General features: G+C 46.8%; 1 protein-coding gene across 1 annotated transcript in view; it reads right to left on the bottom strand.

The window, feature by feature from the left end:
* RBM19 (RNA binding motif protein 19) overlaps positions 1-25068 on the bottom strand; it is a 71002-nt gene extending 45934 nt beyond the window's left edge. The window contains 9 exon segments of the mRNA XM_044275319.1: positions 3334-3405; positions 5540-5618; positions 6242-6316; positions 8559-8740; positions 9082-9277; positions 11368-11400; positions 22008-22133; positions 22213-22395; positions 24947-25068. Of these exon segments, the coding sequence (XP_044131254.1) occupies positions 3334-3405; positions 5540-5618; positions 6242-6316; positions 8559-8740; positions 9082-9277; positions 11368-11400; positions 22008-22133; positions 22213-22395; positions 24947-24982 (982 nt within the window). The 5' untranslated portion in view covers positions 24983-25068.
* Between the last annotated feature and the right edge of the window lie 1838 nt (positions 25069-26906).

Raw genomic sequence — 26906 nt, 5'->3', positions numbered from 1 at the left:
AAAGGGGTTATCCAATTTCCCCCCTCCCCCACCCCCACACACGTGCCCCTCACCAGTAATATACTTACCCCGCGCCGCTCCTTCTCCCAGCTCATGGATGAAAACGTCCGGTGTCAGGGACATGGCAGACGTGGATGGGGACCAGCCTCCCTAGCATCTGCCTGCCATTGGCTGCTCCTGTTCATAAATCTAGCATAAATTAGCTCAATAGGCTAACCATGCCCATTCTCTCACTCACTTTTCAAAACTGTCATGGCTGGCATAAAAAAAAATGCAAAATGTACCAATATTGCATTGCAAAAGAATTGTCCTAATAGGTTTTTATAAAAAAATGTTGCACCATTTGTCTTCTACAGCTGCTTGGTTTTACATACACATACTAAAGGCTGGTCTGTCCCCTGTTCAGAGAAATCCACTGGAGAAACTGTCTGACGGCTCACTCAGCTCTCTCTCTGTTCTTCTAAGTGTTATAAACACTCATTTAAAGGAGTTTTCCCATCTCTGACAATAGGGGCATATCTCTAGGATATGCCCCCATTGTCTGATAGGTGCGGGTCCCACCGCTGGGTCCCGCACCTACAATGAGAACGGAGCCGGGAAGTGAACGGAGGGCGCACTGCGCAGCCTCCCTCCATTCATTTCTATGGGGCCGCAGAAATTAATAGGAGCATAGGGTGCGCTCCCATTCACTTCTATGGGAGAAGCACTTGGTGGTGGACGGACCCCGGGAAATCCGGGGTCCTCCAGCCTCAGCGCTCCCTGCTTTGTTCTCGTTGTAGGTGTGGGTCCCAGCAGAGGGACCCGCACCTATCAGACAATGGGGGCATATCCTAGCGATATGCCCCCATTGCCTGAGATGGGAATACCTCTTTAAGTTTGTGTGTAAAGAGCTATAGAACACAAACGTAGGAACATTTTTAATGAAACCTTATTATGAAAATTATTTTTAACCCATAACAGGTGCAATGCAAACATTTTTAAAAAAAAAAAATCAGAGAAGGTGTACACAGCCTTTAAAAATAAGAAGGGGTTGGCAAGTAATCCACCCATCTAGACTCCTGTGCCATGCAATAACAATTACAATTTAATTGCAGTATCTAGGATACACCATATATAAATAAGATCCACAATTTCTATGAAGTTTTATTGCGATGGTATTTCATCAACTGCGTAGTTCCCATTCACTGAAAGGGGAGTTGCGGAAACAGAGGACCACTGCCCGGATCAACTGTTTCCGTAAGCCTGGCACATTGTGTCCCCTCTGCTGGGGCATTCATAGATCAGCTGTGATTTGTGGGAACCGAAACCAAGTTCGGTTTCAAGCTTTCAACTACTGAAGTTATTCAACAAAGTCATACGTGACTTTGCGAATAACTGACTTCAGCTCATGGGAGCCCATACATTCTAATACTGTACGGAGACGGATCTCCGTACAGCATTATTCCGAAGTTTTGAATGAAGCAACTTCGGATGAAGCATCTGAAACTCGCTTCCCTCATCACTAATGCTGATCATCAGGTATGCTAAAAAATTTCAAGTGTAAGATCCGCAAAATGCTTTGTGTAAAAACTGCTTGACGGTCTGGCAAGTAATCCTGCCTCTGAACCATGCGATCACAATTTCATTGTTTCATAGGAAACACCATGTGTAAATACGAGCCCCACTTCCCATTAAGTTATATTGTACTTGTATTTCATTGATTTCAACTATATATATATTTTACAGGGTATATGTATGTATATACCGTGGGAGTTAGCTCTGATAGAGGCAGGAATTGGCCGGCTTGCGGACAGTCAGAGACAACGACACACGGGAGAAATTCCAAATAAAGTTCCTTTTTATTGTGGTTTTAAGAGCAAAAATAAATAGCCTTTACATTTCAGACAAAACAAATCCTGCTATCTGAGCACTAACTAGACAGCATTTCTCTAACTGTACTAGGTATCGTACTGCCGGCACTGAAGATCAAGCTACTCACAAGCTCTGGCATGTCACTTCCAGACATCATCCAGCTCTCTGCCTGGGTTCTCTTTATGCATCTGCTGAAGGTGCAGCTAATCAGGCAGCAGGCTAGATCTCTACCAAAAGTGAACTACCGATTAGGGAATCCGCCCAACTCTTCCCCAATCCAAAACTCCAGGCCCTATGCCGGCTTTTCTAGAAAGCCACCTCACGAAAGCTTGGGCTTTCCACTACGAACTGGGCACTTCCTGCAGCTAAAGCTGCATAGGACAGGATTCTGGGGGAAAAGTACCTGCCATCAATCACTCTTCCTGTCACTGTCTCACAACACATAAACATTTATATATTAGTGCAATATATAATCTACAACAATGAAATTGCAACACCAAAAAGGACAATCTGTAAGGTTATGAAGTAGCAGGTATTGGTAAGATCTGCAGATGAGCAAATTTTCAAGAACCATTTATGTGGGATGATTGTGTGATGCCTCCTGTTCATCGACCTGTTGCATGACATTTGGCTACGAGCCAGATGTCCAGCTACAAAAGTTCCACTGACCTCAGACCATTGCTCTCAAAGGCTGTCCTGGTGCACAGCAAGACAGCAATGGAGGTCTATCCTTTTGAGTGATGTGACCCTCTTTTGTTTTGGGTGCAATGATACCCAGAGATTGGTCTGGGGACCATGTGGGCAACGCCATGAAGAGGCCTTACAAGGGAACATCAAACCCGTCCTACTCCCAGGTTTTTAGTGCAGGGTGGCATAATGTATGGTGTCCGAACCACTCTAGTCTTCATTTCAGGTACACTAACAGCTCCGTTTTAATTTAATTTGTTCTTGGAACCAGTGGTACAGCCATTTCTCTACAGTGTCCCAGGAGCTGCTTTTCAACAGGAAGATGCCAGGCCACATGTTGCTCGTGCTACTGTGAGTGGCCTGCGTGGCCTAAACATGGTACAATGGCCTGCAGCATCTCTAAAATTGTCTCCCTTCGAGCACATCTGGGAAGTCATTGGTCAGTAACTGCAAAAGGAGCCAACTGCAGATCTTCATGATGGCAGAACTTTCCGCAGACAACCATTAGTAACCTTACTGATAGCATGCCAACGTGTGTAAGTGTGTGTATGTCTGCACGTGGTGCTTAAACTGGAACTGAATAATGATGTTTCCATTTTTTTATCATTTACAGATCACTAACATGTCTAGCGATCCTGAGGTTCCTAATTCCACATACAGAAAAAAAAAGTCAATCACAATCAGGATTTTCAAGAAAAATGTGACTTATAATTGGAGCCTGGCTTTCCAATTTAAATAAATACAGTGACAGTATATATTATCTTGACTATCACAAATTCTTCTATGTTAACTCACCCATATAATCTTTATTCTTCTTCAGAGCTTTACGTAATTCATCTTCACTGTTCAGGTCCACAAAAATATAACCTGAAAAAAATGGGTAGAAAAAGCTGTCAGCAGGAGATGGGAAACAAAACAAAATCAATTTCTTGCCCCTAGGACACCTTAGAGAGTCACTGAGTTTCGGAAAACTTTTACTATGTCACAGATACATATCAAAAGTTTTGGTTGGTGAAGTCTGAGTGCTGAGATCTCCACCAATCGCTAGAACGAGAAGAGAGAGAAGCTCAGAAGCACTTGCGTATTGCGCTCTCTCTCTTTCCTCACTGCAGGAGAGGAAATTAAACTGAATCCATGGAAAGTCCCATCTTGTTTCTGCCTCTTGCAGACAGAAGAGAAAATGCGCTATGCAGGGGTTCTCTCTTCATTCTAGCGCTCAGTGGGGGTCTCAGCACTCAGACAAGAGCAGACAGTGTATAAATTACAAGTTTTACTGAATCTTTTTCCCACAAAACCATATATCAATCTGCTCAGCTTCTCCTGCTCTAGAACATGCTGCCTGCAGATTGCACTGTATTTCTTGGTGGTAGGATTTCTTTAAGGTTATGTACACCTTCGGAGGCAATTTTTTTTTTTATGATTGCATGCTGCTCATTATTGGCTAAAAATCATATTTTCTATTGGTCTTTATTAAACATATTGAGCTGTTCTGTCACAAAGGGTGCTGTGTGACTGGTACTTTCCCTTTGTAATCTAAAAAAACACATCTCTAAACTACTGAGAGGTCATAAACACTTATTTAAGCCACATTCTTATCAGTAAGATAAGAACTGAGCTATAATGAGTGTTTAGGAGGTCAGAGCGCAGAGATAAGGAGCTCATCTACTCCTGGTCTGATGGAAAAGACAGAAAATCCAAAAGGGTGCTACGAGAGCATCTCAGCTCTGTACAGAAAAAAGGACGCCATATTTTTAATAAAGAAAATTTAAAAAAATTATTTTAAATGTGTACAATGCAATAATAAAAAATGGCCCCCAAAGGTGTACGCAGCAATTAAAGACATTGTCCACTATATCTTTACTGATGTACTAGGAACAGCACATAAAAGCTGTTAGACTCGTTATTAAACCACTGGCGCCAATATCTTAAGGTGGTTCTCCAATTTCGTAATGAAAATATTTTTATCTGCCCAGAGAACCCCAAACACTGCATATTTTTCATTTCAGTACTTTCCTTCACCGTTTTCTGATCATGGGATCTGAGTAGGATGTTTATGTGCAGAACATCCTGTTTTCATCAGCTTCCTGTTGGGTTTTCTCACCAAACAGCATGCTTTGCCCTAATGTTTCGCAGGGCTTGCTCTGCCCTCTACACTTCCCCATGTTAGCTAGGAGAAGCAAACATTACAGAGCAAAGCATGCTGGGTTTGGCTGGAAAACACAACTGAACGTTCTGCATGAAAACACCCTGCCCAGACTAAATCACGCAGTGAACGGAAGGAAAACACAGATGTGAAAAACTAAACTTTGGGCATAGCATTAGGAACTAGAACATGCACTGTGCCAGGCATAGTGTTAGTAATGGAGGCTACTGATGGATGGGACTGGTCCCATGTACATCCATCAGAGTCCTTTTTCGGGACCAGTGTGCCAGGCTCTAAGTAATAATTAATGCTGTAAACAAGAAATTTAAACCATCGAACATCTGCGCCAGATTACTACTAAGTGCCTTTATATGTCCAACAATAAAGATATGGTGGCAGATTCATAATTTACCGTATTTTTCACCCTATAAGATGCACTTTTTCTCCACATAAGGGTCTGGTGTAGGTATCAGTATAAGTGCACAGACTGTGGATGCTGTGCCTAATTTATAAGGAGGCGTACATCTCATCATGAATTAGGCCGAGGACCCTGCTAAGCGCTTTGTTATACGCTGCCAGTGTATGATAAACCTGCCCCTTAGTGGCCAAATCCTTTAAAGACAACCAGCTGCATCAGGAGCTTCCACCTCTGCCATATAAGCTCCACTCGCCTGGTCGTTCATCACCCAGAAAAAGCAACAGATCAATGGGAAATTATTCTGTGCTGTCTACAAGACGCTTTCCTTTAGGATCATGCAGAAAAGTCGTGCAGACTGAGAGACACAGGAGGGACAAAATTATCTCTAGCCTCATTCACTCAACAATATCTTCTAGCCTTAGAAGCACACAAGAACTTACCAGTCTTGTTTCCATGAGTATTACGCACTATTCGAAAAGCTGCCGGTTTTAGTGGTAGAAGAAACTCCCGAACGTTTTGCTGAAAATACAAAAGCATACTTTGTAATGGGCAGGTAGTTCCTAGTTATTTCTCCAGTTCTAAACAAGGACTTGTGTGTGCTTAGACCAATATGGTGAATCATTTTCACCGGCGACAGGCTAGGCCTCATGCACACGACCGTTGTGCGTTTTGCAGGTCCGCAAAACACAAATGGCGTCTATGTGCGTTCTGCAATTTGCGGAAAGGCACTGACAGCCTTTAATATAACCTGCCTATTCTTGTCCGCAATGCGCGGACAAGAATAGGACAGGTTATATTATTTTTTTTGCGGACCACTCTGTGTGCTGTCCGCATCTTTTGCGGTCCCATTGAAGTGAATGGGTCGGATGCGGACCAAAACAACGGCCATGTGCATGAGGCATAATGCAGATTTTGCTGCATACTTCACCCTTTGTATCGGTGATGCGGCTGACAGATAGCAAAACATTCTGTAAAATCCAAGCTTCTCCACAGCGTGTATGCACTGTACTCCAATGTAAAAATGCCCAACAAACTACATAAATCATATCTTGTCAACATGTGCAAACATGTGCACACAGTACAGAGTTGCACGGTGCAGTCTCTTTTTCTATAAGAAAACTTTACCAAGTGATAAAACGTACTTCGGTTACATTGAATGGTGCTCCTCTCAGTTTGACAGTATATGGTGTTGTAGGCTCATTCTGAACAGGTGGTTTCTGAGGGAAAAATCTGAGAGTTAAAATTATATACTTTATATACAGTATAACTAAGGCTACGTTCATACCCTCGACATGTAGATCTGGCCGCCGGATCCAGCATAGAATGCAGGGAATGGGTCAGACACAAACCGCAGCATGCAGCGGTTTGTGTCCAGCTGAGCCTCAGCGTTTTTGCCGGAATGGGGCCGGCGGACATTCCGTTTGTATACCATAGTGCCGGATCCGGACATTTCCAGCAGGCTCTTCTCTGCTGGAATACACGCTACAGGTGTGAAACTAGCCTAAACCATTGCTCAGCATGTACAGTAAGGATCCCATATACTTTCTATGACTCTGTGATCCCCATCCTCGAAAAACCAAGCAGAGCCGATGAAAGCCCCTTCATGTTTTCAAGGTTTTGATACATTTTAAGGGAGGATAGGTCATCAATATTCGATCACTGGGGTCCGACACCTGGCACCCCCACCAATTAGCTATCCATGCGGTCCTGGGCTGGAACTAGCTCTTGAATGCAGCAGGAAGCACCTCTCCATTAAAAGTGTAGCAGCTATGATGGGTTACTGCAATGTAGCTCCATATGAAACGAATGATAGTGCCATCCTTCCTGATCCATTCACAGTGCTGGAAGCCGCCATAAAAACAGAAAAAACACGTACCAATATCTGGTTTTAAAGATTCCCTGTAAGCAATTCCAGTGGTGGAGGCTGCATGGAGGAGCTGATCAGTGGGGGTGCACAAAGTCATATCCTCACTGAAAGGATATTTATCATAAATATTAGAAACCTAGAAAACTCCTTTAACCCTTAGGATACCAGAGGTTTTTTAGTTTTTGTGTTTTCATTTATGTTCCTTGAGCGATAACTTTTTTATATTTCAGTTCACATAGCTGTATGAGGGCTTATTTTTTGCAGAAGAAATCGTACTTTCTAATGCCATCATTTATTATGGCATACAATGTAGTGGGAAGCAGAAATTCCAAATGGGGTGAAATTGGAAATAAAATGCAATTCCTCCACCGTTTTACGGGTTTTGTTCCCACGGCGTTCTGTTTGCAGCAAAACTGAGCCATGCCCTTCGTTCTCTGGGTCAGTATGATTACAACAATACCACATAAGAATCGTTTTTTTTTTAAATGTCTAAATAGTGTAAAATAAATGTAAACCTAATAATAAACATTTTTTTTATTTACATCACCATATTCTGACTCCTATAACTTTTTTATAGTTGTATCTACTGAGCTGTGAGCATTTTTTGGGTAAAAAAAAACAATGAAAAAAATGGCAAATTGGCCATCTTGACCCTTTTTTCCGTTATGCCATTCGCTGTATTGGAAAGTTTTATATTTTAATAGTACAGGCGTTTTTCGTTTTTTGTCACAGTGATACGCATGATGTTTATATTTTTTGTTATTTATGTATTTTTTTTTTTATTATACGGAAAGGGTGTGTGATTTAAACTTGTATATATTTTTAAACTTTTTTATTAGGATTTTGAAGCTCACATTTCAGCCTATAAAATCCAATTGTTTGTTTTTAATTCTGAACACTCATGGATTTTTTTATTTCCATTTAAAATGTCAGAATTTCTCATTTCTTATGTTGGCCTGCCATCTGCTGGCCAAAATGAGAATTGAAGCTTAGATGCACAAGGTCACTTTAGCGAGACCCAGCGTATTTAAATCAATTACCAGCATCCTCTTTGGCCATCTAAACTTGACCAAAAAAATAAATAAAATCCTGAAATCCTGCTGCTTTCACACTGGCCAATAAGCCTCATTACTAGGGATGAGCGAATCGATTTCAGATGAAACATCCGAAGACGATTTGCATGAAACTTCGTTGGAATATTATATGGAAAACAGATTTTTATTTTTTTTACCAATATCTGGTTTTAAATATTCCCTTTACGCAATATGCGTGCAAAGAAGGCTTGTAACCAAGTGGACACCATCATCATCAACTGAATCTCCACTTGAAGTTGAGAAAATCGGCTCACTGTTTGTCATGATGAGCAGAGCACTCTGCAGATGTATTACTGATTGCTTAATATTCAGGGTATATTCAGTGTGTATGAAACTACAACCCCCAACATACTGCATTCACTTCTACTGAAGTTCCAAGTACAGCCAAGCAAGTATGCATGCTAGGAGTCGTAGTTTCACCACAGCTGGAGTTCTGGAGGTTGCTGCTCCCTGGTGTACTTATGTGGGATATCATGGGAAGGGTAGACATTTACTAACCTCTTTCTTTCCTGGTCTACTCTTCTCAGCAGACCCAGCTACCTTACTCTTGGTAGCGATTATCTCTTGGTCTGCCTCTTTTTCTTCTTCATCTTCAGGAATGGCAGTTGAGGGCTCTCTCACTACCTTGGATTTTAGGTAGTCCATATCTGAAATCTCGGATTGTAAGGCAAGCTTCTCATCTACAAATAACGATACACTTCTTAATACGTTATTGCTGCGCACGCGTACAATGTAAACCAACATCTGCATTTTGTCGCTCATTTATTAGAACACCCTGAAACACCAGTGTCACTTCAGCTATGGTGAAGTGCAGAACATAAAGACCATGCTGGGACAGTTTAACTATGTAGTAAACATATCCAAATCCCCACACCATGCACAATGCACTCCGGTAGACTGTGTATCTAGGCAAAGGCCAACTCAAAGGTTCCCCGAGTCCACAGAAACCCCGACACGATCCAATATCAAGGTCAGGTTTCTCGCAGCTACCAGGGAGTACAGAAAATAAAATCTCTCATACCTGCATTTTTTTTTCCATCCTCACTCTCATTACCAGATTCTTGTTCAGAATCGGAATCAAAGTTGAGGTAATCATCCTGGGAACGGCTCTTCACCTTTTCCATAGGCTCAGCCAGTGTGTCATTAGCCCATGTAGCTACCTTGCTCCTGTTTTGGTGCACACTGAGAAATTCTTTGAAGCCGCTGTCTTTTTCCAGCTGCAGGTAAAACAGCAGACATACCAGGTCAGCATGTTAAAGGGGTTATCAGGGAACCTGATATCAATGGTCTATCCATATCAGATTGGCAGGGGTCCGACTCCTAGGGCCCCCATCAGTCAGCTGTTTAAACAACACTTAGTGAGCGATGTCACCATACATCGGTCATGTGGTCTAGCTGCTGCTCAGTGATGGCGCAGAGCTGCACTACCAAGCATAGCCGCTATCCAATGTACGGGGCTGTGCTTGGTAAGCGGTGCAGAGGCCACACTGCTCACTGGACCTCCGGTGACAACAGCGGCATCTTCACACAGCTGATTGGTGGGAGTAGGACCCACGCCGATCGGAAACGGATAAACTATCTTGAGGATAAGCCATCAATATAGAGATAATAAAAAACTTTTACACATTAGCTGAACTGAGATGATAAAATTGCCTTGTGTTCAACATATCACTTATCCTAGGGTCCAGTCAGGTCAAAGCAGAGAAACTTTTCCTAAAAGTTTTATCTGGGAAATGTTTTCCCTCTGGTGGCTGGCAAGATTCAATCATATTTGGAAACCAATCTAATGTGCACTTTATTTTTTATTTTTTTTAATCAAGACTTTCATGGGGAAAAGAAAAGCATCTAATATTATACTATCAAGTTCTTAGTTAAAGGGGTTATCCGACCCTAATGCCCCCCCCCATACGCCCGGGCCCCTCACACCGATTCTACTTACCTGGCTTCCCTTGTGTTCCCCACACCGCCTACCATTGGCTGCAACCCCTCCCCCCCCCCCCCCCCCCTCTCCACACCGGATGTTTTCATCCGCGCACAGGGAGAAGCAGCGGTGACGGTGCAGGGAGCCTGGTAAGTAGAATCAGTGTGAGGGGCCCGGCATACGGGGGAGCATTTGTTAGTGTTGGATAACCCCTTTAAAAACTGCTTTTTTTTTTTTTTCTTTTAATAGCTACAGCTGTCCATGGGTTGTGCCCGGAACTGCAGCTCAGCTCCACTGAAGTGCTGCAATACCAGACACAACCCATGGACAGGTGTGGTGCTGTTTCTGGATGAAAGCTAGATTTTTCTTAAAATGTACAAGCCCTTTAACAGTCTATAGAAATGTTGTAACTTTATTGGAGCTACACTTCATCTATACCTCTTTATTGTACTTTTCTGTAAAAGCTGCAGAATGTGGTGCGTGCTGCATAATATATTGAAGCAAGTGAACCATTTTCCCACAATTGTCATTTATCAAGGATAGGTGATAACTTTCTGATCGCTGGGAAGGCCACAATGATTAAAATAGGGGTCCCGAGCGGTCGTGCAGTCAGGAGGAGATTGAATGGAGCAGCAGATAAGTGTGCGCAGTGTGCTCCATCCAAAATCTATGGGCCCTATTGGAGAACAGTACAGCGCTCCAGTGTTTCCGCCAGCCCCATAGACATTGAATAGAGCAGAAACACATTTCCTATGGGTAGGTAATAAACATTGATTGTGGAAAATCACTTTAACATGTACCGCCAGTGATATCACGCTCACTGCTCCAGCACTTGTTGCTTTGTCTCACCGTACCACATAGTATAATTAGTTTATACACTATTTCTTCATGTTCATCAGACTGGTCCAAAGTTTTAAAGGGGTTGTCCCGTCTCACTGTTAGTAAGGAGAGATGGGCCTAAGTGCACACCACTAGGTGCCCAGGAAACAGTGGGGCAGGTGGGTGGGCCGCGGTTTCAGTAGCTTCGACTGCAGTGCTTTGGAGCTACAGAATCAGTGTAGCACAGCAAGCTATTCTGTTTTACATTTAGGGAAACAGGATAACTTGGTGCGCCATGCGGTTTCTGTAGCGCTCATGTACTGCAATGGAAGCTACTAAACTGTTAGTGGCGGACCACTCCTCCGTTTCCTGGAAAGCAGGTGGTAAGCGCTTAGTCCCATTTTACCTTACTAACGGGGAGATGGGATGAGCCCCAAGTTACTGGGAGACCCAACTACAAGCAGTGTGGCCACATTCTGACTTCAGGCAAGAGAACTAGATATGAAGCTGGCAATACAATTAAAAGGAAACTTCTTTACAGTTATCAAAAATATGAGGAATACCTACATCCTCCAAAACGGAACTCTTCTTTGTTGTTGCCTACAGAAAATAAAAAATGATCCAGTTAACAATGTGTAACACAAAGCAGTCATGCTACCAAATTACTTTTCTTTGAAGAATGGCTCTATTGGAGATAACAGAGTACAGTTCTCTGCTATCTCCAGAATTCATACGTAAATGAATAGGGCGGAGGCACGGATTTCCAACCAGCAGCTCCATCTATTTCAGGGAGCTCCACAGGGTACAAGGCTCCTGCTCTAGTGACAGGGGATAACTTTCTGTAACCAGAATACCCCTTTAATATATGTAGAGGCCCTCACCACATTGGGCCTTGACAAATCTCCCCTTATGTATTTTAGATAATTTCCACGCAAAATTTGGCACAAATATATCGCAATATAATTTGAACTATGTGCAATAACGATATATATCGCAATATATATTATTTTCTTCTCCATTATTATTATCATCCATGTTCCCCACCCAGCGCCATCAGCCTCATGCCATTGCTATTTGCAATCAACCATGTCCCTCAGCCAGATGCCATAGCCATCCTCCAACCCAACCCACCCCCCGGGGGATACGGGCCCCTCCTAATATACTTACCTTTCCTGCAGGGTGCACAGCTGACTGATTAAGTCCGCAGGAGACGGACCGAGTCTTCTTCCCAGCATGCACTGGGAGGGACCTGACATCACACACAGTGACAGCAAGCGCGCTGACGATGTGTGCACGCAAGGCCCTGGCCAGTGCAGCGCGGTGCAGAGTCGGGAGGCCACGGAGCGGTGAGTGAGAAGTTTCTTCAATTCACTATCGCTCCGTAATCATCTATCGCGATAGGGCGATATAGACAAAATCTATATCGTTGCCCAAAAATAACGAGATTTTTGTATAACTTACCAGTAAAATCTCTTTCTCGCTCTTTCCTTGGGGGACACAGAAGACCTTGGGTATAGCTCATCTCCATAGGAGGCGTGACACTAAGTGAAAAACTGTTAAGCCCCTCCTCCACAGCTATACCCTCAGCCTGGAGAGAGAGACTGCCAGTTGCGTGTCCAAGCAGTGAGAAAAGGCAAAGCCCAACAAGGAACCAACAAGCCAACTACCCAACGGGTAACAAAAAACTCGGAAACTGTACAGAGAAAAACAATGAATGGGTGGGTGCTGTGTCCCCCAAGGAAAGAGCGAGAAAGAGATTTTACTGGTAAGTTATACAAAAATCTCGTTTTCTCGCCCAGTTTCCTTGGGGGACACAGAAGACCTTGGGACGTTCAAAAGCAGTCCAAAAGGGGGAGGGACCACAGCACCAAGGTGAAGCACCCGAAAGGCATCAATGAACCGCCGCCCGCAAACCCAGGCGGGGCAGGCAGCATCTGCCAAAGTCAGAGTATGCACCCTGTAGAACTTGTCAAGGCGTGCAAGGTAGACCTGTGGCCGCCTTGCCCAAATGCATGGCCGAAGCCCAATGCCTCCGGCCCAGGAGGCACCGACCGCTCTGGTGAAATGAACGGTGACACCAAGACAGAATCCTGCCCTAGGTGCGGAAACCTCAGCAATAGCCAATCTGAGCAAGCGGAGGACAACCACCCTGGAGTCCGTCAACCCTATGCACAGACCTCCTGGAAACCCAAGAGGCCGAACATCTACAAGAGTCGGAGATCTCCAAGTAAAAAAAAAAAAACGGCAAGGCCCAAACAACGTCCAAATAGGTGAGGTGTTGAAGCGAAAGGCAAACACCACCTTCAGAAGGAAGGAAGGAACGAAGAAAAACGGGATGTAGAACAGCCCTGTCCTGGAAAAGACAGAAGGCTCGTAACAAAAAAAGGGCCATTCCGGCACCCGTCAGAGACACGACTGATACAGAACACAACCGTACCGGACAGAAGGGGTAGAGAGAACCTCTGTAACGGCCCCAAGGACAAGATTGGAGCGCCGAGAGCTCAGTATATAGTCCCAGGGCGGTACCGAAGGACAGTACAGAGGAACCAAAGAGCCACTCCGAGGAAGAAGGTCTTGGCAGGCCCAGAGGGCCGGGAACGCTGGAAGAGGAAGAACAGCGCCGACACTTGACACCCCAAGTAAACGACAGAACCATGGGGAGAGAAATTCAGAGTGGGGAATGCACAGCTTCCCACAGAACCCCATACAAAAAACCCTAAGCCTTACGACAGATCCTGGACGAAACACAGCCAGGAGTGGACAGTAGCGAACCCGCTGGAGTCGCCTGGCAAGCGGGCGAAAACCCAATGTGATCAGGCGCAGACCAGTAACACGGGCAGAAGGGTCGACAAAACTAGCCCCGTCGGCCCTCGAACAACGTTGTCCCGTATCCACCCGAGTGGGGGAGCAGAGGACAGATGGAAAGAACCCAAAGGATCCGCCAGATACCAGGAGAAGACAGGCAAAAGTCCATGCTGATGTAACCACGTTGTACAGCCCCGGTGTGGGAGATCAAAGGACAATCTGGATCGAAAAAGGTAGTCCCCCCAAGTTATCAAGAAGGCAAGTCTACAGCAGGACCATGCAATCTGCACTCAGCGGGAGGACAGCACGCGGTAGACTCGGTAAATAGGCACACAGCTAATACAGCCAGTGTGAACCAGGGAGACAGCACGAGGCCAAAAGGAACACCGGAACCATCCACATGAACAACCATGCTCTCCCCAGAGGGGAGGACAGTGAAAGAACAGCCTCTGAAGTCCGGCGGGAAGCCACATCGGAGTGATCCGTACCGAGCGGGAGCCAAACAAAGCCGGCGAGATAAGGCAGTGGAGACAGAGGCCGGCATAACACCCTCCAACCGAAAGGAGGAGGGGTGGGCAACAGGGAAGCCATAGGCCAGCTGAAAAGCAGAACCCGCTACACTGAGAGACGCCCGGTCCACCGCCTCGCAGAAGGCGAATACCTTGGAGAACCCAAGGCGGAGGTCCTCCGGACCTGGGTAATCGAGCACCCAAGAGAAGTTGGGTGACCTTCCAGAGAATAGCAGCCCGAACCTGGCAGCAGATCAGACAGAAGCGCAGAGGCGCCAAGAGGAAGGACTCATACCACACTGCATCCGAAGAGGAGGAAATTGCAGCAGGCAAGGGAATCGCAGTCCTGCACGAGCCAACGAAGAATTCGAGAGGCGCTGCAGACAACAGCACTCTCGAGCATGTGACCACTAGCGCAGGGGAACAATGCCGCGGGAGGACGAATGGGTACGTATCTAGGGACCACGAACACACCCCGGGTGGAAGGGCCACGAAAGGAATGAGTACCACCCAGCTAGGTGCAGTAGCGAACAAGTAGAGCCCGTCTACTTATAAAAAAGGTATATACCTTGAATACATTGGGCATTCATCTGCTGTTTGTTGGACACCACCTCAGGCCCACACAGTTGGACCGAATGAGCTCTTTAGAGAATAGTGCAAGGCTTGCTGGAAGCACCATATCCCAAGAGAAAAAAGTACATCTCAGGATAAAGGGGGGCATACGGACGAGTAGCCCCGTAAGCAGTGAGAAGGCCAACCCACCTATGGGAGGAGAAGGCATACACGGCCCAAACAACGGATAGAGCGCACAAGAAAGTCCGCCCACTGCAAAAAATAGTCACTCAGCGAAGAATCAGCCAGAGTCCAACCGTAACAATGGAAGTGCAAAGTGCAACCCGAAAGGTAGTCATGCACAAGACTAGTACGGCATGCGATGGAACGCAAACAGTCCGCCCAGAAAAGGGGGAAAATGTACCTGGCAACCACTGCAGAGGCCTGCCCAAAAAAAAAAGGGGGGGGTGCCAAGGCCAGTACCTACTCCGGAAAGGTAGGGCATACCATACTCCGCCCAGAAGGGGGCCATGCCCATGGCAGCACATATCCAGCAGAACGCAGGAAGGTCCACTTTAGTGAAAGGGGGCATGCACAGGTTATTCTATCATTAAGTGATTGTGCAAAAATCCACCCAACACCGAATGTCGTGAGAGTGCACCACTCCGCCAATGAAGGGGGACGTGTACCAGTCCAGCACAGCATAAACAAGGACAGCCGTGGATCGTGTGAGCGTGCAAAATGCCGCCCATGGAATAATGGGGGGTCATGCACAAGACCAGCACCGTATCCAATGGAAGTGCCAGCATTCCACCCAAGTTAGAGGGCATGCTCATGACCGGCAACGCATCCAGTGAGTGCAGTATTCCGCCCAGAAATGGGGGTCATGCACATGGCCAGCCACGCATCCAGTGAGAGCGCCGCCATGGATGAGAGTGCACGTATGTCGCCTGAGGAAAGGAGACATGTCCATGGCCGGCAGCGAATCCAGTGAGAGTGCGGCACACCGCCCACAGAAGGGGGGGGGGTGGTGGTCATGCAGATGGCCTGCAACGGATCCAGTGAGAGTGCAGTGTACCTATGAAAGGGGTTCACGCACACGGCCGGCACCGTATCCGGTGAAAGTGCAGTATTCCGCCTAAGGAAGGTTTCATGCACATGGCCGGCAGCGAATCCAGTGTTCCGCCTATGGAAGGGGAACGTGCACATGGCCGGCACCGTACCCGGGGAAAGTGCAGTATACCTCCTTATCCGGGGAGAGTGCAGTATACCTCTCATGGAAGGGGTTCATGCACATGGCCAGCACCGTATCCGGTAAGAGTGCAATATTCCACCTATGGAAGGGTTCATGCACATAGCCGGCAGCGAATCCAGTGAGTGCAGCGTCCCGCCTGTGGAAGGGGGTCGTGCATATGGCCAACACAGCATCCGGCGAGAGTGCAGCAGTCCGCCTAGAAAAGGGGGATCATGCACGAGGCAAGGCCGCAGCCAGGGAGAGTGCAGTATTCCGCCTAGGAAGGAGGGTCATGCACCTGCAGCCACCAGAACTGGAGTGGGTGACGAAGTCTGGTCAGAAAAAAATCTGCATGCACTTGGCCAGCGCCGAATCCCGGGAGAGGGCAAGAAAAAACGCCTGGGAGGCGCCGCGGCCGGGGAACACGACACACCGCCTAAGAGAGGGGGGCATGCATACAGACAGCAGTACTGAATGATGAGGCTGCCGCGTCCTGCGCAGCCCACAAGTCCAGTTATTTAAAACAAAATAATAGTATTCTTTTTTTTTTTTATTATTATTTTTATTATCATTATTATTTATTTATTAATATTAGAGCCTCCCTGAGGCAGAAGGGGGGCCACCATACAGGGGCACAGGCCCTCAGGAGCCGGCCAGTACCCAAAGGGTTAACAGGCATCTGGCCTGGGGGCGGCGCAGCGAAGCCCTGGGGGTGGGGGAACCTCCAGGCGGGAAGAATCCGCGCCTGGAGAGTTCCCGCCCCCCCCCCAGAGGCCAGAATGTTGCGGCCTAGTAGGCCGTGAAGCCGGGGCCTAAATTTTAGCGTCGCCCGGCTGACCGGGGCCGCAAGTATTTAAAGTATCGGCCGGGCCTAAGCCGGCCGCGGGAGCCCCCGTACCGGTCGCGGGTGCCCAACCCGAGCGCCGGAAGTGCGCAGCAGGCCGCGAAGCCTGAACAAACTATGCAGCGCCCCGGCCGGCCGGAATGCACCGACGGCCGGCCGGGACCTGTTGGAACACAGCGCTATCCAATGCCGGCTGCGGGAGCCCACCCGGCAGCCGGGAGAATCAGGGACCCGAGAGGAGCGTGGAGGTGCGGCCCAGTAGGCCGCGATGTCTGGGCCCAAAGTTGCGGCGTCCGGCCAACCGGACGGATGGTCGGCCGGCCTAGTTAGAGCATAGTGCGCACATGCAATGCAGACCGCGGGTGCCCACCCCGCGGCCCGGAAGAGTCAGGGGCCCGAGGAAGGAGCACCGGATGGTGCGGGCCAGCAGGCCGCGAAGCCTGGACTAAATTTTGGCGGCGCCCAGGATTACCCATGCCGTCAGGAGCGGCAGCAGGTCCTGAGCAGCGCACCGGTAAGCGCCCCCTCTTTGCGCGCGTCCTGCACCAGCGGTATGATCTATGGCGGGGAAGAGAGGAGCAGATTGCCGCCTTGCGGCACCCCAGGGACCACCCTAGGTCCAGCAGGGCCACCCTATAGCCACTCTGCTATAAGAGACAAACATTTTAAATCTGTCTTTGGTAAAGCAATGGAACAACAAAGGAGAAAACAGCCCTGCAGTAGCAGGGAGTGTCTTGCCTCCTTGGACACTAAGCAAAAACTGGCAGTCTCTCTCTCCAGGCTGAGGGTATAGCTGTGGAGGAGGGGCTTAACAGTTTTCACTTAGTGTCACGCCTCCTATGGAGATGAGCTATACCCAAGGTCTTCTGTGTCCCCCAAGGAAACTGGGCGAGAAATATTGTTTATATCGCCCACTCCTAGTGTAAAGTTACATTTATCATCTAGCAACAGCCTCGTTGATATACGTAGCACATCTTTAAACTGTCTGGTCTACACTGTCTAAATATAAGACAAATGTTCCCCACAGCCCTTATACGATAGCACGGGGATCAGCAACCTCTGGCGCTCCAGCTGCTGTGACACTGCAACTCTCAGCATGCACATTTACTCAACTGTTCTTGTTACTAACATAGACTTGAAAGGAGGATTCTGGGAGTTGTAGTTTCTGAACAGCTGGAGTGCCAGAGGTTGCCGTTTCCTTTTATAATCTTATTTTTTCTGGCAATAAAATTTTCTGTTGGGGAAGCACTCTATATAGGGGGGATCCTGTATATAGAGGGGTGCACATATACATTAGAGGGTGGACTGGAGGAGGGTATATAGTGTATATAGAGAGGAATGGAAGACGTATATAGCGCATATAGAGGGTGGACTGGAGGAGGGTATACCATGTATATAGAGGGTAGACTGGAGGAGGGTATACCATGTATATAGAGGGTGGACTGGAGGAGGGTATACCATGTATATAGAGGGTGGACTGGAGGAGGGTATACCATGTATATAGAGGGTGGACTGGAGGAGGGTATACCATGTATATAGAGGGTGGACTGGAGGAGGGTATACCATGTATATAGAGGGTGGACTGGAGGAGGGTATACCATGTATATAGAGGGAGGGCTGGAGGAGGGTATACCGTGTATATAGAGGGTGGACTGGAGGAGGGTATACCGTGTATATAGAGGGTGGACTGGAGGAGGGTATACAGTGTATATAGAGGGTGGACTGGAGGAGGGTATACCGTGTATATAGAGGGTGGACTGGAGGAGGGTATACCATGTATATAGAGGGAGGGCTGGAGGAGGGTATACCATGTATATAGAGGGTGGACTGGAGGAGGGTATACCATGTATATTGAGGGTGGACTGGAGGAGGGTATACCATGTATATAGAGGGTGGACTAGAGGAGGGTATACCATGTATATAGAGGGAGGGCATACCGTGTATATAGAGGGTGGACTGGAGGAGGGTATACCGTGTATATAGAGGGTGGACTGGAGGAGGGTATACAGTGTATATAGAGGGTGGACTGGCGGAGGGTATACCATGTATATAGAGGGTGGACTGGAGGAGGGTATACCATGTATATAGAGGGTGGACTGGAGGAGGGTATACCGTGTATATAGAGGGTGGACTGGAGGAGGGTATACCGTGTATATAGAGGGTGGACTGGAGGAGGGTATACCGTGTATATAGAGGGTGGACTGGAGGAGGGTATACCGTGTATATAGAGGGTGGACTGGAGGAGGGTATACCGTGTATATAGAGGGTGGGTGGACTGGAGGAGGGTATACCGTGTATATAGAGGGTGGACTGGAGGAGGGTATACCGTGTATATAGAGGGTGGACTGGAGGAGGGTATACCGTGTACATAGAGGGAGGGCTGGAGGAGGGTATACCGTGTACATAGAGGGTGGACTGGAGGAGGGTATACCATGTATATAGAGGGTGGACTGGAGGAGGGTATACCATGTATATAGAGGGAGGGCTGGAGGAGGGTATACCATGTATATAGAGGGAGGGCTGGAGGAGGGTATACCATGTATATAGAGGGAGGGCTGGAGGAGGGTATACCATGTATATAGAGGGTGGACTGGAGGAGGGTATACCATGTATATAGAGGGTGGACTGGAGGAGGGTATACCATGTATATAGAGGGTGGACTGGAGGAGGGTATACCATGTATATAGAGGGTGGACTAGAGGAGGGTATACCATGTATATAGAGGGAGGGCATACCGTGTATATAGAGGGTGGACTGGCGGAGGGTATACCATGTATATAGAGGGTGGACTGGAGGAGGGTATACCATGTATATAGAGGGTGGACTGGAGGAGGGTATACCGTGTATATAGAGGGTGGACTGGAGGAGGGTATACCGTGTATATAGAGGGTGGACTGGAGGAGGGTATACCGTGTATATAGAGGGTGGACTGGCGGAGGGTATACCGTGTATATAGAGGGTGGACTGGAGGAGGGTATACCGTGTATATAGAGGGTGGGTGGACTGGAGGAGGGTATACCGTGTATATAGAGGGTGGACTGGAGGAGGGTATACCGTGTATATAGAGGGTGGACTGGAGGAGGGTATACCGTGTACATAGAGGGAGGGCTGGAGGAGGGTATACCGTGTACATAGAGGGTGGACTGGAGGAGGGTATACCATGTATATAGAGGGTGGACTGGAGGAGGGTATACCATGTATATAGAGGGAGGGCTGGAGGAGGGTATACCATGTATATAGAGGGAGGGCTGGAGGAGGGTATACCATGTATATAGAGGGAGGGCTGGAGGAGGGTATACCATGTATATAGAGGGTGGACTGGAGGAGGGTATACCATGTATATAGAGGGTGGACTGGAGGAGGGTATACCATGTATATAGAGGGTGGACTGGAGGAGGGTATACCATGTATATAGAGGGTGGACTAGAGGAGGGTATACCATGTATATAGAGGGAGGGCATACCGTGTATATAGAGGGTGGACTGGAGGAGGGTATACAGTGTATATAGAGGGTGGACTGGCGGAGGGTATACCATGTATATAGAGGGTGGACTGGAGGAGGGTATACCGTGTATATAGAGGGTGGACTGGAGGAGGGTATACCGTGTATATAGAGGGTGGACTGGAGGAGGGTATACCGTGTATATAGAGGGTGGACTGGAGGAGGGTATACCGTGTATATAGAGGGTGGACTGGAGGAGGGTATACCGTGTATATAGAGGGTGGACTGGAGGAGGGTATACCGTGTATATAGAGGGTGGGTGGACTGGAGGAGGGTATACCGTGTATATAGAGGGTGGACTGGAGGAGGGTATACCGTGTATATAGAGGGTGGACTGGAGGAGGGTATACCGTGTACATAGAGGGAGGGCTGGAGGAGGGTATACCGTGTACATAGAGGGTGGACTGGAGGAGGGTATACCATGTATATAGAGGGAGGACTGGAGGAGGGTATACCATGTATATAGAGGGAGGGCTGGAGGAGGGTATACCATGTATATAGAGGGAGGGCTGGAGGAGGGTATACCATGTATATAGAGGGTGGACTGGAGGAGGGTATACCATGTATATAGAGGGTGGACTGGAGGAGGGTATACCATGTATATAGAGGGTGGACTGGAGGAGGGTATACCATGTATATAGAGGGTGGACTGGAGGAGGGTATACCATGTATATAGAGGGTGGACTGGAGGAGGGTATACCATGTATATAGAGGGCGGACTGGAGGAGGGTATACCATGTATATAGAGGGTGGACTGGAGGAGGGTATACCATGTATATAGAGGGAGGGTATACCATGTATATAGAGGGAGGGCTGGAGGAGAGTATACCATGTATATAGAGGGAGGGCTGGAGAAGGGTATACCATGTATATAGAGGGAGGGCTGGAGGAGGGTATACCATGTATATAGAGGAAGGACTGGAGGAGGTTATATAATGTATATAGAGGAAGGACTGGAGGAGGATATACCATGTATATAGAGGGTGGACTGGAGGAGGATATACCATGTATATAGAGGGTGGACTGGAGGAGGATATACCATGTATATAGAGGGTGGACTGGAGGAGGATATACCATGTATATAGAGGGTGGACTGGAGGAGGATATACCATGTATATAGAGGGTGGACTGGAGGAGGATATACCATGTATATAGAGGGTGGACTGGAGGAAGGTATATAGAGGAAGGACTGGAGGAGGATATACAATGTATATAGAGGGTGGATTGAAGGAGGGTATATAATGTATATAGAAGGAGGACTAGAAAAGGGTCTATAGTGTATAGAGAAAGAGGACTGGAGGAGGGTCTATAATGTATATACAGGGAGGACTGTATATAAAGTATATAGAGGAGGAATGGAGGAGAGTATCTATATACATTACATACCCTCCTCCATTCCTCCCTCTATATACATTAGATATCCTGATGCCCTGGTTCTCAGCAGCCATGTGCAGCCGCGGATTCCGTGGGCTCATTCTGGTTCAATCTTCCTTAGTCAACTGGTAGGGATACTCTGCAGCAGTGCCCTCTCTCTACCATACCTGTCTCCACCTGCCCCTGCAGCCAGCTCCCGCTGCGATGTGGAGGGGTGTATCAGCGCAAAATGTGTGGCTCTCTGCAGCCCGTGCATGCATTAAAGGGGCTGTCTCACCACAGACGATAGCCATATGCCCCCCATTGTCTGATGAGTGCGGGTGGCTGAATGAAAGTGAATTAATTGAATTAACTTGTTTAATCACACAGCCCTACTTGTCACCTTACCTTCTCACTGTCTTCTGCTGTCTTTGCTACACGCTCATTCTTTGTCACATCCTTGCTTTTACTCTGAGAGTACTTGCTCCATGCCTTTCCCTTAGTAGGATCACCAAATGCTTTACATAGTTCCACCTATGGGGGGAAAAATGAATGAAGTAACCAGATGCATCATCCTACTCCTGACCATCAGCGATATATTTGGCTTACTCACAGAAATACGGGATGTGTCAATGAAGCTCTTGTTGAAGTGGCTCAGTGCTGCTTTGGCATCATCTTCTGAGCTAAAACCAATGAAGCCAAATTTTCGGAACTTGCCATCGTTCGTATATTTCAGGGTGCAATCGGTTAAATTCCCAAATGCAGCAAAAAGTTCTCGGAATCTATCTTCCTTCATCTTACGAAGACAAGACAACAAAACCATTGTGTATTAAATACATTTTAATTTCTGCACTCATCAGTTACAGTAAAGCATTTAAAGGAATTCTGTCATCAGAATTTAGGCCTATAAGGCCTCATGCACACGACAGTATTTTTTCACGGTCCGCAAAACGGGGTTCCGATGGTCCGTGATCGTTTTTTTGGTCCGTGGGTCTTCCTTGATTTTTGGAGGATCCACGGACATGAAAAAAAATTGTTTTGGTGTCCGCCTGGCCATGCGGAGCCAAACTGATCCGTCCTGAATTAGAATGCAAGTCAATGGGGACGGATCCATTTGACGTTGACACAATATGGTGCAATTGCAAACGGATCCGTCCCCATTGACTTTCAATGTAAAGTCAGGAGTCCCTTTTATACCATCGGATCAGAGTTTTCTCCAATCCGATGGTATATTTTAACTTGAAGCGTCCCCATCACCATGGGAACGCCTCTATGTTAGAATATACCATCGGATTTGAGTTACATCGTGAAAACTCATATCCGACAGTATATTCTAACACAGAGGCGTTCCCATGGTGATGGGGACGCTTTTAGTTAGAATATACTACAAACTGTGTACATGACTGCCCCCTGCTGCCTGGCAGCCCCCGATCTTTTACAGGGGGATATGATACGCACAATTAACCCCTCAAGTGGTATTTAACTCACAGTGTGCACCCCCCCCCCCCCCCCGATCATTGGTGGCAGCGGAGAGTTCCGATCGGAGTCCCAGTTTAATCGCTGGGGCTCTGATCGGTAACCATGGCAACCAGGATGCTACTTAGCAATATTAGAAGCATCATACTTACCTGCTGGCTGCTGCGATGTCTGTGACCGGCCGGGAGCTCCTCCTACTGGTAAGTGACAGGTCTGTGCGGCGCATTGCTTAATGATCTGTCACTTACCAGTAGGAGGAGCTCCCGGCCGGTCACAGACATCGCAGCAGCCGGTAAGTATGATGCTTCTCCACTGCCACCAATGATCGGACAGGATACACTACCTCTTGAAGCTCATCAAGAGAATGCCAAGAGTGTGAAAAGCAGTAATCAAAGCAAAAGGTGGCTACTTTGAAGAACCTAGAATATGACATTTTCAGTTGTTTCACACTTTTTTGTTATGTATATAATTCCACATGTGTTAATTCATAGTTTTGATGCCTTCAGTGTGAATCTACCATTTTCATAGTCATGAAAATAAAGAAAACTCTTTGAATGAGAAGGTGTGTCCAAACTTTTGGTCTGTACTGTATATACACACACCACAATGGGGGCACTATAAATTTTAATTATATATACTATATACACATTTGTACGCACATGCATCCCCGCTATACACAAACAGTCACGTGCACTACTGGTTATTGTGGACATGCATCCCCACGATTTACAAACAGTCAAGTGCACTCCTGGTTATCACGGATATGCATCCCCGCTATACACAAACAGTCACTTGCACTCCTGGTTATCGCGGACATGCATCCCCGCGATTTACAAACAGTCATCTGCATTACTGGTTATTCCGGACATGCACGAACTGTGTGCAGAAATATCGCTTTTCAGGTGCTCACTCTCAGCGAGTGAGAGAGTGAGCACCTAAGCTGAAAAGCGATATTTCTGCACACAGTTCTTGTTCAGAGTGCACTGTATGTAAAAGTGTGCTGTGCAGCTTACATGCACATTTGAAATCAGGTCACATAGGTGATGACATCCGTGAAGAGATGGTCAGTGTTAGGTCCGTGTGTCCGTTGTTTCTGCCCTCTGTCATCCATATTCCACTTGCACTGCTAAGGTGACAAAGAGATTTCCAGAGCATCTCCTACTAGTGGTCAGGGAAAACCTCAAATAGGACCTATAGAGTTAAACGTGTGTGTTTGGCCCAATGTAGTGCAGGTGTCTGTTTTTCCACGGTCGGTGTAAAACCACTGACGTGTGAATAACACATTAAAATCAATGGATCAGTGTGCAGTCCATGGAGAACGAATCCATGATGAGAGGCTTATACCTATGAAGCAGTGCTTCACATATTCTACCATCTACAATTAAACAGGACCTGTCACCTCTCCGGACGTCCGTTTTAGTAACTACTTGCGTTCCCCATGTAATGATTCTGGAGGCTCTATTCGTATATCAGTTGTGACAAGTCTAAATATGGCCTTTAATTTAAACAGGCCTTGCCACCTTCCTGACGCTTGCCTTCACCATGTAATAAGTCTAGAGCATGTAACCTTCTGACTCTATGCTGTGCCATTCCTCTGTTATTCCTACTAGAAGTTTGTGAATTTATTGCAAACAGTATGCAATGAAGATCCTTTTCCTCAAGACAGAAGCCCCACAGAAAACACGAGTTGCTGCTAATTGATCCATTTGAAAAGGCCGGCTCAACGAGATATGAACAGCATCAGGAAAGCTCTGATGATAACTTAGTGACCGAGAGAAATATGGACACATGAGTACACGTGAAAGCCATAAACACGGCAGCAGTCCCTGACAGCTCTGGGAAATTGACATCGTTAACTATTAAACAAATACCCCATTCGGGAGATTCTTGACGATCAATCGCGACATCTTGCTTGATATATGAAATATCAGGTGGTAGCCGATTCTCGAAGTAGCTTCACGTTTTGGCCGTGGGCGCCGCCATCTTGGTTTACATCACGTGACCGGTGACGAGCTCTCGCATGGAACGAGACTGACAGGCGCATGCGGTGGGGGAGTGGCCTGCCAGAGGTGACGCGCAGTGCTGCAGGGGGCGCTCTAGTGCACTGTGGACTGAGCCTGGTATGGGCGAGCGGGGCTTTACTAATTACTTCCGGTTTCCGTGAATGCGGCCGCACTCCGTCACGAACTTGTTTGTACGTAAAACGGGCACGTTAGGAAATTCTTTAGAAAACAGATAAAATAATTTCAAGGTTGTTGTGAGAGAAAGTTGGTACTGAGATAAAAAACAACAACATTCTTCTCCACACTAAACAATAGAAGAGCAAGCCGCAGTCTTTAGGTAATAAACAACCACTGTGTACTCCCATTAGAAAGTAATGTCACTGGGGGAGATTTATCAAACTGGTGTAAAAGGAGGAATCTGATTGGTTGCTATGGGCAACTAAGCCAGTTCTACTTTACACCAGTTTGATAACTCTCCCCCAGTGACATTACTTTCTAATGGGAGTACACAGTGGTTGTTTATTACCTAAAGACTGCGGCCTGCTCTTCTATTGTTTAGTGTGGAGAAGAATGTTGTTGTTTTTTATCTCAGTACCAACTTTCTCTCACAACAACCTTGAAATTATTTTATCTGTTTTCTAAAGAATTTCCTAACGTGCCCGTTTTACGTACAAACAACGTGACGGAGTGCGGCCGCATTCACGGAAACCGGAAGTAATTAGTAAAGCCCCGCTCGCCCATACCAGATACCAGACACAGCAAGAGGTCCCATACGTTTCAGCAGCTGTCACTAGGGATGAGCGAATTGACTTTGGATGCTTCATCCGAAGTCGATTCGCATAAAACTTTGATTTTATACTGTACTAGCGGGCGCTCCGTACAGCATTAGAATGTAGTGATTCCGATGAGCCGAAGTTATTGCTTCGCGAAATCTCGCGAGACTTTGTGTAATAACTTCGGAAATTAATTTGTACTGTAAAAAACCTTTGTATCAAACTTGGGTTCAGTTGCAAGTGGTACCTTGGAACCCGAGTTCGGTACAAAGGTTTTTTTTACAGTAGAAGTTAATTTACCAAGTTGGTAACACTAAAGTGGATAGCTCACCTTCTTTATGGTATGGAGCTGGTGCTCTAGTCCAAAAACTGATCACCCAATCAGTGTAAGGGAATATAGGTTAAAATAGTGTGAGACTGGCACTCAATTATGTGGATCACACAGAACGTGGCAATTTATTGCAGCAATAATTGATATAAAAACACATGTAAAAATAAAATACAATAATAAAAATACAATTAAATCATACAAATAATCGCAGATAGTGTGCACACTGGTGCAAACTGCATGGGGTGTATAGATATCTGGTCCTTCAGCTGATTGACTTATAAAAGCACAATAAGTTCATAAAGAATACATCCAGGTATAGGGCTAGAGGAGTTGAATCGATATATATCCCGTTTTGTAAAATGTCTCTGCGTACCTTTGATGATATTCCCTGTATTAGGGATGACATGGACGACAAGTATGGTCAGAGGCGGGACCTTGATCTTCCGGTTGATGTAATTATTGCGTGTGGTTTAGTGGTAGGGCGTGAGGTAGTGACTTACCCCCGTGATATCGGGGAAGCCGCTGAAATTTCCACTCACCACTCAGTGCCGGCGTCTCCTCCTCCCGCTTAGCGTCCTCTACCGAGACTTCCGCGTCACGTGATGTCTGTCTCGCGGGACTTGCTGTTTGGTCCGGTCTTTCGTACCGCTGTTACTTTCAAAGATTTGTATGGAGCACTCCGTAGGTGATATAATCTTTAGTCCTGTGCACTAGGTCCGGATCT

Source organism: Bufo gargarizans, chromosome 1, assembly GCF_014858855.1.
Source record: "Bufo gargarizans isolate SCDJY-AF-19 chromosome 1, ASM1485885v1, whole genome shotgun sequence".
Lineage (NCBI taxonomy): Eukaryota > Metazoa > Chordata > Amphibia > Anura > Bufonidae > Bufo > Bufo gargarizans.
The sequence above is the reverse complement of the archived record's forward strand: the minus strand, read 5'-3'. Positions and strand labels throughout refer to the sequence as shown.